General features: G+C 45.4%; 1 protein-coding gene across 7 annotated transcripts in view; it reads left to right on the top strand.

The window, feature by feature from the left end:
* KCNN3 (potassium calcium-activated channel subfamily N member 3) overlaps positions 1-14,096 on the top strand; it is a 161,334-nt gene that overhangs the window by 88,393 nt on the left and 58,845 nt on the right. For 6 of the 7 annotated variants that reach the window (XM_053607361.1, XM_053607362.1, XM_053607363.1 and 3 more), the window contains exon 3: positions 2,895-3,313. The exons of the other annotated variant lie outside the window; for it this stretch is intronic. In XM_053607361.1, coding sequence (XP_053463336.1) covers positions 2,895-3,313 — 419 coding nt within the window. The remainder of the gene's footprint in view (positions 1-2,894; positions 3,314-14,096) is intronic. 7 annotated transcript variants of the gene reach the window in all.

The raw sequence follows: 14,096 nt of genomic DNA on the forward strand, positions 1-14,096 counted from the left end.
ACTCTACTGAGGGTGACTGAGTAAGACTGTGTCTCTAAAAAAAAAAAGTAAAGAAAAGAAATGTCCTTTGCTCATCCAATGGAGGAGACAGTGTGAATGACAGAGAGAAGGGCCCTCCCTGACCTGTGCAGGGCGAGGGGAGGGAAAGAAGCTCTATTCCACTGTAGCCAGCACCACCACCCCCGTGCCCACCCAGCTCTCTGTTACTCCTTGTGCTTCTCTATTTCCAGGTGAAATAAAACTTCTTCTGCCCAGCCCTTGCCCCGACATTAATTTCTTCCTAATCCAGCGTATTTCCTTCTGGCCTTGCAGCTCAGGACTTCGCCATATTGCTGGGCTGCTTCTCTGGCCAGGAAGCACCAATGCTGGTGACCTTCATCAGCTAATGGGCTCATGTCAGGCCAGGGGACCCTGTCCTCCTCTCCTTTTTAAAGACCAGTGTGAGCCATGGAGCAGCAGGTCTGTGGGGAAGGCAGTGGGGGCTGCAGTCCTGAGTGGGATATGTGGGGAGCTGGCATAGGACACAGCCAGAGCTGCTGGAGGGCCAGGGGCTGGCACAGAGAGGGCTGTGCAGAAGTAAGGGGTGGCCTGCATAGGAGAGGCCCCCACACAACACACACCCAACCTTAGGCCTCTCCCTCCAAGAATCCTAAACACCAGAGCTGGCCAGGACCTTAGTTTCTTATTTCATAGATGCGGAGGCTACAGAGTCCCACTCATAGCCATCAAATGTGGTGGGACCCCACAGTGGGACTTCCTTGAAGACAAAGGGTAGGCCTTCCATATATGAATCCAGCATTGAGCATGGGCTGGGCACACAGCAGATGCTATTGGAACATGTACCCTCATGATGTCACAGCAGAATCTCAGCTTCGTGGAAGGTTAGGGCTAGAAGGGAGTTTAGACATCACTGAACTGAGCCCACTCTCATTTTATAGAAAGATGGAGGCCTCATCTATTAATAATGCTAAAAATAAGAATAGCTGATACTTATATGTATAGTGTGTGCTGGGTGCTAGGCAGGAGTCTATGCATGTTATCTGTGCTGCTCCATTGCAGCCTTACTGTGACCTCTATGCAGCAGACATTATCATCACCTCCAGATGAGGGAACTGAGGCACAGAGAGGTTCAGTGACTTTCTCAAGATCACACAGCTAGGCAGTGTCAGGATCTGCAGTCAGTCTGGCTCAGAGCCCACCCCACTGCTGTCTGAAAGTGCAGGGCTGTAGCAACATGGGCTGTCCCTCCTCTGTGTGGGGTGGGGTCTGTGCCTCCCAGTTCACTCTACATGGCCTCTGGCAGTGGCTCAGGAATGTGTCTTCAATACGAATGAGCTGCTCTTCCTCATCATCACACTACAACCTCCCGCTGCAAGGGACCCTGGGGAGTGTGGAGTAGGAAAAACCCACCCCCAGTGTCTCCTCCTCCTGTACTGGCTCCACACAAAACACTTCTGGCCAGCAAAGTGGGGGCCACACCCAAGCAGTTCTCTAGTGAACACCACCTGGGTGCCTGCAGTGTAGCTTGACTCTGACACCATCTCCCTGCAGTCACTGTCGGGTCCTACAGGCTGGGGCTCAGTCCCATAGCACCACCCCCTTCCAAGGAAAGCCGGAGCCCAGGTTGTCTGGCTTAGGCTTCTCACCAGCTGCTTATAAATCAGAGGTTCCCATGGCTCCCTACTTGAATTTGATTAATTTGCTAGAGCAGCTTACAGAGCTCAGGGAATAACATTTACTGAGTTTATTAAAAGGATGTTACAGGCTTGGTGCCTGTAGCTCAAGTGGCTAAGATGCCAGCCACATATACCAGAGCTGGCGGGTTCAAATCCAGCCCAGGCCTGCCAAACAACAAAGACAGCTACAACAAAAATTAGCCAGGCGTTGTGGCAGGTGCCTGTAATCCCAGCTACTTGGGAGGCTGAGGCAAGAGAATCGCTTAAGCCCAGGAGCTGGAGGTTGCTTCAAGCTGTGATGCCACGGCACTCTACCCAGGGCGACAGCTTGAGGCTCTTTCTCAAAAAATAAATAAATAAATAAAATAAAATAAAAGAATGTTACAAAGGATAGGAACAAACAGCCACACAGAAGAGGTACTTGGAGCAAGGTGTGTGAGGAGAGGCTGATGCTTCTCTGGAAGCTCATCCAAACTCTGTCCTTCAGGGTCTTTATGGAGGCTTCGTTACAGGCAGTCCCTGAGTTTCAAACATCTGACTGATGTACGACTCACACTTACCAACAGTGGCTAAAACGGGTAATAGGTAAATGTGCTTGTTCCAACTTACATACAAATTCAACTTAAGAACAAACCTACTGAACCTTTCTTGTTCCTAACTTGGGTGCAATTGCTTAAATAATTCACCATGGTGATCAAGTCATCCTTCAGCTCCTTCCCCTCCCAAGAGCAGGTGGTGGAGCTGTAAATTCCAATCCCCTAAGGGAGGTTCCCCGGTGGCCATCCCCACCCAGAGGGAACCTGGGAGCCCTCAGTGGGTCAGTCATCTAAAGTATCTGCCTACAAACCCTTTTTATGGTAAAATACTACTGCTACCTTGTTACTCAGAATTTGGGCCAAAGACCAGCAGCGTTAGCATACAAAAGACACTTAGTGCTTTGGGAATTCCTAGGGTTTTAGGAAGTGTGTCCCTAAACCAGATGAAAACCAAATATGTTATTTCTTATTGTAAATTACTCCATCCCAGGAAGCAATTTTACGGAGGAGAAAAGTGAGGCCCAGAGGTTGTCTTTGCCAGGGACCCCAGCTGGGCCTGAATCCAGGTCCCCGTTCTGCATTCAGGGCGCTCACCAGCAGGGCGGCTTCCACAGAGAGCCCGCAGCCTGCCCCGCCTCCCGGGTCCCATCCAGCTGCACTAACGGGCTCTCTGCTCCGCCAGCTCTTCGTGATCGACAATGGCGCGGACGACTGGCGCATCGCCATGACCTACGAGCGCATCCTGTACATCAGCCTGGAGATGCTGGTGTGTGCCATCCACCCCATTCCTGGCGAGTACAAGTTCTTCTGGACAGCGCGCCTGGCCTTCTCCTACACACCCTCGCGGGCGGAGGCCGACGTGGACATCATCCTGTCCATCCCCATGTTCCTCCGCCTCTACCTGATAGCGCGCGTCATGCTGCTGCACAGCAAGCTGTTCACGGATGCGTCCTCGCGCAGCATCGGGGCACTCAACAAGATCAACTTCAATACACGCTTCGTCATGAAGACGCTCATGACCATCTGCCCTGGCACCGTGCTGCTAGTGTTCAGCATCTCTCTGTGGATCATTGCAGCCTGGACCGTCCGCGTCTGCGAAAGGTACTGCCCGGGGTCGTGTTCTGAGCTCCCAGCCCGCTGGTGAGGGCAGGGCAAGGAGAGGGCTTCAGGAGAGGGGTTCTGCTGGAGAGACAGGCACTGGTCAAATACCTCCAAGGAGAAATGGGAAAGAGGGGTGGGCCAAGTGGGGACATTGAAATGTGGACACCAAGGTAAGCCAGGAAAAATGCACACAGAAGTTCCCGGATTTTCTGTACCTTCTTTGTAAACCAAGGTAGCAAAGCTTTCTGGTTACATCATTAACCAGGGGTCCTCAAACTTTTTAAGCAGGGGACCAGTTCACTGTCCCTTAGACCGTTGAAGGGCCGGACTATAGTTTAAAAAAAAAACAACTATGAACAAATTCCTATGCACGCTGCACATATCTTATTTTGAAGTAAAAAAACAAAACGGGAACAAATACAATCACACCACCACATGTGGCTTGCAGGCCATAGTTTGAGGACCCCTGTCATTAACTTTTACTCAGGGTAACACTTTGCTTTACATTTCTCCTTCTTGGTGACTAATGATGCATATTAGCATTTTAAAGGCTAATGAGAAGTCTTGCACTAATGAAACTGGTTTATATTTGTTTAGGCTAAACTGTCTCAAAAGTATCTGCCCACAAAGCCTTTTTTTTTTATTGTTAAATCATAGCTGTGTACATTAGTGCAATCAGGGGTACAATGTGCGGGTTTCATATACAATCTGAAATATTCTCATCAAACTGTTCAACGTAGCCTTCATGGCATTTTCTTAGTTATTGTATGTAGACATTTGTATTTTGCATTTAGTAAGTTTCCCCTGTACCCATTCTAAGATGCACTGTAGGTGTGGCCCTATCCATTGCCCTCCCCCCTCCCTTCCCCCCCCTTCCTTGGCCCTTTCCTCATAGTCTTGTGCTATAGTTGGGTTATAGCCTTCATGTGAAAGCTATAATTTAGCTTCATAGTAGGGCTGAGTACATTGGGTACTTTTTCTTCCATTCCTGAGATACTTTGCTAAGAAGAGTATGTTCCAGCTTCATCCATGTAAACATAAAAGAGGTAAAGTCTCCATCTTTCTTTAAGGCTGCATAATATTCCATGGTATACATGTACCACAATTTGCTAGTTCATTCGTGGGTTGATGGGCACTTGGGCTTCTTCCATGACTTAGCAATTATGAATTGGGCTGCAATAAACATTCTGGTACAGATGTCTTTGTTATATTGTGATTTTTTTGGTCTTCTGGGTAGAAAGGAATGATAGGATTGAATGGCAGGTCTATTTTTGGGTCTCTAAGTATTCCCCAAACATCCTTCCAGAAGGAACATATTAGTGTGCATTCCCACCAGCAATGTAGAAGTGTGCCCTTTTCTCCACATCCACGCCAACATCTCTGGTTTTGGGATTTTGTTATGTGGACTATTCTTTCTGGGGTTAGGTGATATCTCAAAGTAGTTTTGATTTGCATTTCTCTGATGATTAAGGATGATGAGCTTTTTTTCATGTGTTTGTAGATCGTGCGTCTGTCTTCTTTAGAGAAGTTTCTCTTCAAGTCCCTTGCCCACCCTGAGATGAGATCACATGTTCTTTTCTTGCTAATACATTTGAGTTCTCTGTGGATTCTGGTTATTAGACCTTTATCGGGGGTATAACCTGCAAATATTTTCTCCCACTCTGAGGGCTGTCTTCCTGCTTTACTTACTATGTTCTTGGCTGTGCAGAAGCTTTTTAGTTTGATCAGGTCCCAGTAGTGTATTTTTAACACTGCTTCAATTGCCTGGGGAGTCCTCCTCATAAAATATTCACCCAGGCCGATTCCTTCAAGAGTTTTCCCTGCACTTTCTTCAAGTATTTTTATAGTTTCATGTCTTAAGTTTAAATCTTTTATCCAGTGAGAGTCTATCTTAGTTAATGGTGAAAGGTGTGGGTCCAGTTTCAGTCTTTTTCACAGATCGCCAGCCAGTTCACCCAGCACCATTTGTTAAATAGGAAATCTTTTCCCCACTGAATGTTTTTAATTGGCTTGTCAAAGATCAAATAACAGTAAGTAGCTGGATTCATCTCTTGGTTCTCTATTATGTTCCAGACATAGAAGTACTCTGTTTTTGTGCCAGTACCATGCTGTTTTGATCACTATTGATTTATAGTACAGTCCAGGTCTGGTAGCATGATTCCTCCTGCTTTATTTTTATTTCTGAGTAATGTTTTAGCTATTCGAGGTTTTTTCTGATTCCATATAAAATGAAGTATTATTTTTTCAAGATCTTTAAAATATGACAATGGAGCTTTAATAGGAATTGTATTAAAATTATATTGCTTTGGGTAGTATAGACATTTTAACAATGTTGATTCTTCCCAGCCATGAGCATGGTATGTTTTTCCATTTGTTAACATCTTCAGCTATTTCTTTTCTGGGTGGTGCCTGTGGCTCAGTGAGTAGGGCACCGGCCCCATATGCCAAGGGTGGCGACTTCAAGCCCAGCCCCGGCCAAACTGCAACAAAAAAATAGCCGGGTGTTGTGGCAGGCGCCTGTAGTCCCAGCTGCTTGGGAGGCTGAGGCAAGAGAATCGTGTAAGCCCAAGAGTTAGAGGTTGCTGTGAGCCGTGTGAAGTCATGGCACTCTACCCGAGGATGGTACAGTGAGACTCTGTCTCTACAAAAAAAAAAAAAACATCTTCAGCTATTTCTTTTCTTAAAGTTTCATAGTTCTCTTTATAGAGATCTTTCATGTCCTTTGTTAGATAAACTCCCAAATATTTCATCTTCTTTGGCACTACTGTGAAAGGATAGAGTCCTTGACTGTTTTTCAGCTTGGTTATTGTTGGTATATATAAAGGCTACAGATTTATGGGTGTTGATTTTGTAGCCTGAGACATTGCTGTATTCCTTGATCACTTCTAAAAGTTTTGTAGTAGAATCCCTAGTGTTTTCCAGATATACTATCATATCATCTGCGAAGAGGGAAAGTTTGATCTCTTCTGACCCTATGTGGATACCCTTGATCACCTTTTCTTCCTTAATTGCAATGGCTAAAACTTCCATTACAATGTTAAAGAGCAATAGAGACAATGGGCAACCTTGCCTGGTTCCTGATCTAAGTGGAAATGATTTCAATTTAGCTCCATTCAATACGATATTGGCTGTGGGTTTGCTGTAGGTGGCCTCTATTAGTTTAAGAAATGTCCCTTCTATACCAATTTTCTTAAGTGTTCTGATCATGAAGAGATGCTGGATATTATCAAAAGCTTTTTCTGCATCAATTGAAAGAATCATACGGTCCTAATTTTTTAGTTTGTTTATGTGCTGAATTACATTTATAGATTTACATATATTGAACCAGCCTTGAGACCCTGGGATAAATGCCACTTGGTCGTGGTGTATAATTTTTTTGATGTGTTGTTGGATTCTGTTTGTTAGGATCTTATTGAGTACTTTAGCATCAATATTCATTAGTGATATTGGTCTATAATTTTCTTTTCTTGTTGGGTCTTTCCCTGGTTTGGGGATCAAGGTGATGTTTGCTTCGTAGAATGTGTTAGGTAATATTTCTTCTTTTTCTATATTTTGGAAGAGGTTTAGTAATATAGGTACTAGTTCTTCTTTAAAGGTTTGGTAGAATTCTGACGTAAAGCCATCTGGTCCTTGGCTTTTCTTTTTAGGGAGATTTTGTATAGTTGATGCTATTTCAGAACTTGATATAGGCCTGTTCAACACTTCCACTTCGTTCTGGCTAAGTCTTGGTAGGTGGCATACTTCCAGATATTGGTCTATTTCTTTCAGATTTTCATATTTCTGAGAGTAGAGTTTCTTATAGTATTCATTAAGGATTTTTTGAATTTCTGAGGGGTCTGTTGTTATTTCATCGTTACCATTTCTGATTGATGAAATTAGAGATTTTACTCTTTTTTTCCTGGTTAGGTTGACCAAAGGTTTATCTATTTTATTGATCTTTTCAAAAAACCAACTTTTGGATTTATTGATTTGTTGTATAATTCTTTTGTTTTCAATTTCATTTAATTCTGCTCTGATTTTGGTTATTTCTTTTCTTCTGCTGGATTTGGGATTGGAGTGTTCTTCCTTCTCCAGTTGCTTGAGATGTCCCATTAAGTTATTAACTTCCTCTTTTTCTGTTTTCTTAAGGAAGGCTTGCAGTGCTATAAAATTTCCCTCTTAGGACTGCCTTTGCAGTATCCTAAAGGTTCTGGTAATTCGTATCTTGATTGTTGTTTTGTTCCAAAAATTTGGTGATTTCCTTCTTAATCTCGTCTGTAACCCATCTATCCTTCAGCATAAGGTTGTTTAGCTTCCATGTTTTTGTATGGGTATGCAGGTTCCTGTTGTTATTGAGTTCAACTTTTATTCCATGATGGTCTGAGAAGATGCAAAGAATAATTTTTATTTTTTTAAATTTGCTGAGGTTAGATTTGTGGCCTAGGATGTGGTCGATTTTGGAGTATGTTCCGTGGGCTGATGAGAAGAATGTGTATTTAGTTTTGTTGGGATGAAATGTTCTGTAGATGTCTGTTAAGTTCAGATGTTGAATGGTTAAGTTTAAATCTAAAATTTCTTTGCTTACCTTCTTTTTTGAGGATCTATCCAGCACTGCTAAAGGGGTATTAAAATCTCCAACTACTATGGAACTAGAGGAAATCAAGTTGCTCGTGTCTGTTAGGGTTTCTCTTATAAATTGAGGTGCATTCTGGTTGGGTGCATAAATATTAATAATTGGAATCTCATCATATTGAGTATTACCTTTAACAAATATGAAGTGTCCAACCTTATCCTTCCTTATTTTGGCTGTTTTAAAGCCTATTGCATCTGCGAATAGGATTGCAATGCCTGCTTTTTTCTGCTTTCCATTTGCCTGGAGTATAGATGACCATCCCTTCACCTTGAGTCTATATTTGTCTTTTAATGAAGATGTGATTCTTGTATGCAGCAGGTATCTGGCTTGAGTTTTTGTATCCAATCAGCCAACCTGTGCCTCTTTAGAGGACAATTTAAACTATTCACATTAATTGAGAATATTGATAATCCTTTCAAGAGTCTGGTGGACATTTTTAATCCTTTTGCGACTGTGGAAGTTGGGATTTGATCAAAATTTTCTGGGTGGGTTTACTTTTGTGGTGGAGGATTACACTGGTCTTTATGGAGGATAGGTCTGAGAATATCCTGGAGAGCTGGTTTAGTTATGGCAAATTTCTTCAATATGTGAATGTCATTGAAGTATTTAATTTCTCCGTCATAAATGAAGCTCAGTTTAGCTGGGTACAGGATCCTGGGTTGAAAGTTATTTTGTTTTAGGAGATTAAAAGTCGATGACTATCCTCTTCTAGCTTGAAAGGTTTCGGCAGAGTGATCTGCAGTTATTCTAATATTCTTGCCCTTGTAGGTGATGGTTTTCTTTTGTCTGGCTGCTTTCAGAATTTTCTCCTTCATATTAAATTTAGTGAAATTGATTATGATGTGTCTGGGGGATGTCTTATTTGGGTTGAGTCGTGCTGGAGTTCTGAAACTGTCTGCTATCTGAATTTCAGAATCTGTTGGTATGTCTGGAAAGTTCTCCTTCATAATCTCATGGAGAAGAGACTCTGTGCCTTGTGAAGCCACTTTGTCACTTTTGGGGATCCCTATAAGACAAATATTAGTTTTCTTCGAATTATCCCAGAGCTCTCTGAGAGAGTGATCTGTTTTTGCCCTCCATTTCTCTTACTCTTTGAGAGTTTGGGAGCGTTCAAAAGCATTGTCTTCAATGTCAGAAATCCTTTCTTCTGCTTGCTCCATTCTGTTACTGAGGGATTCTACTGTGTTTCTCAGATCTTTGAGGGCTGCAACTTCTTGTATCAATATGTCAATGTCTTTGGTCATTTGGTCTTTGAATTTGTTGAATTCTTGAGATATCTTTTGGGTTACTGCTTGGAATTCTAATTCGATCTTATTTGCTATCCAGATTCTGAATTTGATTTCTGACATCTCAGCTATTTGTTTGTGCATGGGATCTTGTGCTGTGTCTGCCCCATTGATCCTTGGGGGGAGTTGATCTACTCTGATTATTCATATTGCCAGAGTTTTTCTGTTGATTTCACCTCATGACTGTTTTTCACTGTTGCCTCTGGCCGTCCTCAGAGTTGGAGAGGTGTCTCTCCAAGATTAGACCCCAGCGGGATCACTCTATTATTGCTGGATCTTTGTAGGGAGTGACCCTGTGTCCTTCCTCTGGGGCTGCCCCAGCCAGGGAGTACTGGTTGTGGAAGCAGCTCCGGAGTGTGACACACCCGGATCCAGCAATAAGGCGGGAGGTGGTGTGCATGGTTCTGGGAGTGCCTGGCGTCCAGTGACTTTGGCACTGAGAGCCTAAGTCTCCAGAAGTCTCTGGCCAGGAGAAGGGCTCTGCGCAGAGGCAGGGAGGGCTCCGGAGGGCACGCGGCTACCAGAGTCCCTGGCCAGACGAGCGGTATGGAGGCAGGGAGGGTACAGGAGGGAGAATGCAGGGTTGCATGGCTCCCATAGTTCCTGGTCAGGGCATGCAGAAGCCCAGCGAGTGTGGGCACGGGTCAGGGGTCGCGGCGCAGCTCTTACGGACGTCTGGGTGGCGCCAAGCCCAGGAGTTTAAGGTTGCTATGAGCTGTAATGCCACGGCACTCTACCCAGGGCAATGGCCGGAGGCTCCAGTGTGCCAAAACCCATCTCACTCTGCCCCTGAGAGTTAAGGCTGTAAGGCAGCTCAGTCCTCGCCTTTAGGCTGCTCAGTCACTAGGTTACCTTGCTCTGTGACCCTGAGTGCGGAGCTTGATGGGGCAGTTCTCTCACAATGGCTCCCTGTGGCCCACAGCGGAACACTATTAACTCCGTCCTGCTCAGCGGCTCAGTCTGGGGCCCTAGACAATGCCCAAAGTTCTCTGCACTCCTGCTCAAGCTCTCCCCAAGGCAGTTCAACTGAGTGCCAAGTTCAAAAACACCGAAACAGTTCACAGGTAAGGCCTTTCCGGTTTGTAGTCTCGCTGCTGCTTATACTTATGGCTGCCAGCAGGATTAGGTCAATGGAACACACACAACCACTTGCCAGTTTTCCACTGTTTTTGTCTTCCTCTTGGGGTCCAGAAGTCCCTTGCTGACTCCCTGTATCCTCGAAGGGATGATTATAGGCAGATCCCATCAGCCAGAGATGCCTGGAGTCTTATCTCCCCAGACTCACTGTGCCCAGTTGCAGGGAAGCTGTTACCTGGCCACCATCTTGATGAGTTCCCCCACAAAGCCTTTTGATGGTAAAATACTATCGATACTTTGCTAGTCAGAATTTGGGCCAGACCAGCAGGATCAGCATCACTGGGAACTTAGTAGAATGCCATCTCAGGCCCTGCTCTGGAACTGCTAGAGAATTTGCCTTTTTTTTTTGTAGAGACAGAGTCTCACTTTATCACCCTTGGTAGAGTGTTGTGGCATCACACAGCTCACAGCAACCTCCAACTCCTGGGCTTAGGCAATTCTCTTGCCTCAGCCTCCTGAGTAGCTGGGACTACAGGCGCTGGCCACAACACCTGGCTATTTTTTGTTGTTGTTGCTGTTTGGCTGGGGCCGGGTTTGAACCCGCCAGCCTCGGTATATGGGGCCAACACCCTACTCACTGAGCCACAGGTGCCGCCCCTGAGAATTTGCTTTTTAACAAGTTCACCCAGGGATTCATATGCACTTTAAGTGTGGAAAGCACTGTGCTGATGGGACATACTCTGGGAGATGCTGTTTTAGAAGGCTGGTGGCCGGCAGTGATTCAGAGAAGCAGCTGATGGCAGAGAAGGGGGATGTGGACCTGTAGAGCTCTTGGAATCTGGTGATCCCAGATCCTCAGCACACCTGTCCTGAGGCTCAAGGGCAGGGCTGCTGCTCCTCCCACTCCACCCAGGCTACCCTTTGTGATTCTTCTCTCTTTCTAGGCTGTCTCTGGGAATTCATTTTAATCTGATTACATGTGTGGAGTCTGAATCTAGGTTAGAAGCCTTCCCCTGAGTGGCTGTGAAACTTAAAGCAAGTAACTTAACTTCTCTGGGCCCCAGTTTCTTCATCTTAAAATGAGGATCACTTGGGATGGAATGACGATGAGTTTAGATTATTTTTGTCATGCTGGTAGGCATGGCATGAAAGTCACACAGATTTTGGTAATCACCCTTCACTGTTCACCACTCAAAATCGTACTGTCAATTTTGATCTTTCTGCATCAGTGTCCTGGCAGAGACCAAAAAGAGAAGTCTGGGGAAGAGTTAGCCTAAACACATCTCACATGGGCACATTGAACCATATTTCCCACCTATTTTGAGATGTTCTGTTTGCAGACATTTCTTTCAAATTTTTGGTCAGCAGACACATGGTCAATCTGAGAGAACATTCTGTTGCAGCTGAACAAGGACCCTTGAGGATGGCAGGTTCAGTGTTGAGAGCAGTGCACTGTGGGAAGACTGTTCTTGAGCACGTACCCCCAGGGACTCTGCACACCCACCTACTCAGAACCCTGCTGTTACTCAGCAGCCGGCACTACAGCGCCTGCTGTAGGTGGGACTGCACTGCATGCTGCGCTTCTCGCTGCTCCAGGAGCCTTCTCTGGAAAGCAAGCACTTCCTGACCACAGACTCCTCCTGGTACTCTTAGCTCAGCAATGTCCTGTGGGTCACTTTGCCTCTATGTAAGCTAGATAATAACACCTACTTTACAGGATTTATGGTTAGAGCCAAACAAGGCCATGTATATGACATGAAGCCACAATCCAGTGATGTGAAAATTAATGACAGCTCAGGTCCCTTGATAACTCTTGGGAATTTTGTGGCTGCTTTCTTAGAATACTCTTCCTGTTTTCCTTTCTCACCAATGAAAGCCAAGTCTTCTGTCATCAATAACAATTGAATTTGTATAGCCCTTTCACTTCTTCAAATCAACCCCGGTTTGGCGCTTATTTCAGAGGAGCAAAGGGGCTGAACACTCAGCAAAGTAACTGCAAATGAGTTTCATTGTTTACTGAACCTATCACAAGTATGGATATTTTTTACTGGGGGAAAAAGCAGCGTTTCAAATTGTGTAGTGTTCAAAATACTCTTGTTACATCTTATTTGATACTGAATGGCCCTCCCAACTTCCAAGCCCAGGCCCCTGCCAGGCTACTGGGTCTCTTTCTCTGCAGACAATACTCGCAAGCCCTGCTGAAGAACATAGCAGATTCACAGAGAAACAGCACACAAGAAATTCTCCTAATGTTCGCTTCTCTTGAGAAAAGGCCATTTGGCAAAAAGGCTTCTATATAACATAAGATATATGGAAGCATGGCCAATGTCACCATTGCTCCTGTTTTTCGGGAGCTTCGTGCCCATGTGCCTCACCATAGAGCTAAGGGACAGGTGCTGTGACTATTCCATCTTAGAGCTGAGAAAAGTGATGTGAAGTAACTGCCCGGAGGTCACATAGCTAGTTAAGTGTGGAGCCAGAATCTGACGCTGGATTGTGACTCTGAACTTCAGACTGAATTCTGTACTTAGAAGAAAACTGTGGCCTAGATACTCCTGGCAACTTTCCAAGTCTGAGCATCTCCAGGCTGCTGAGACTGACCGTGTGGACACCAGCTTTGCTGTTTGCCCATTGCCTGTGGTTCTGGCCATCTTATCACACTACGTCCTAGGCAGCCTGCACAATTTACTTCAGATATGTCCATGTGGAGTGGTGCTGTGTTGTCCCAGATACCCCTTCAGTTGGCTGAGTCCCCCTCTGGGGACTGCCCTGGCTGAAGGGAGCTGCCTCACTCAGGGGCAACAGCTCCCCATGGCTTGTTGTGGAGGAATTCAAAGGCCTCTGCTCTAGTAGGACACTCTGAAGATCTTCAGGGAGGGATCAGGACACTGAAGGGTCACCTGAGGCTGCTGTTAGTGTTGCACCCTGCCTTGCAGTCCCTCATACCCACACACGCCGGGGGTGTTGATTCTGAGAGTGGTCCTAATAAAACTCCTGCCCCTAAATCACAGAGTCCAGTCTATGAAACTGTGAAAACATGTATATTTTTTCCTAAATAGGCAAAGCACTTCTCTTACAAAGACTAGCATTTCTTTTAGAATCAACCTTAAATGATCATTGTCCTTCCCCAGTATCATATAAAAGATTGGCTGAGACAGGAATTATTTAGCTGTGGACAGTGTGGGGCACAGAAGTGTCAGACCAGGGCAGGAGGCTGGTGTGAACATGATGGCTTTGATCTCTCTCAGCCTGATCTCATGATAGTTCTGTTGCCTTAGACATTAGAGAGGGTATGTGACTTGCCCAAGGTCACACAGCAGCATGACGAATTGTAGAAAATCCCATGGCTGCTGATGCCCAGAGCAGGGCTTGCTCCTATTCCAGGCGGCTCCATCAGGCTGGCCTTCTCTCTAGTTATACACACTTCTGAAGTTGCTATGGAAATCCCTCTTCAGCAAGATGCATTTTAAAAGACATTTCTCATATCTTAGGTTGGCTTTTATGTGACAATAAAGCTTTTTCACATTTCTTCCTCCCAAAGAGAGAGAGGGGGAGTTAGTAATTACGCAGAACCACCATGCTTTTGGGAGGGCAGTGACAACAGCAGGCTTGTTTTCCTTGGCCCCAGTGAGGCCTTACATCATGGGCTCCAGGGCTGACAGTTGTGGCCTCCACATTCTCTGGGATCCTCCTGGCTGTGTGCCCACCTCCCACAGGCATCCCAGGGAGGAGCCTCACTAAACACTGTCAAACGCCTGGTGGGGAGACCATCTGAAGCCCCAGGTCCTAACTGGAGCAGCGGGCTGGG

The sequence above is a fragment of the Nycticebus coucang genome, chromosome 10 (genome assembly GCF_027406575.1).
Source record: "Nycticebus coucang isolate mNycCou1 chromosome 10, mNycCou1.pri, whole genome shotgun sequence".
Taxonomy (NCBI): Eukaryota; Metazoa; Chordata; class Mammalia; order Primates; family Lorisidae; genus Nycticebus; species Nycticebus coucang.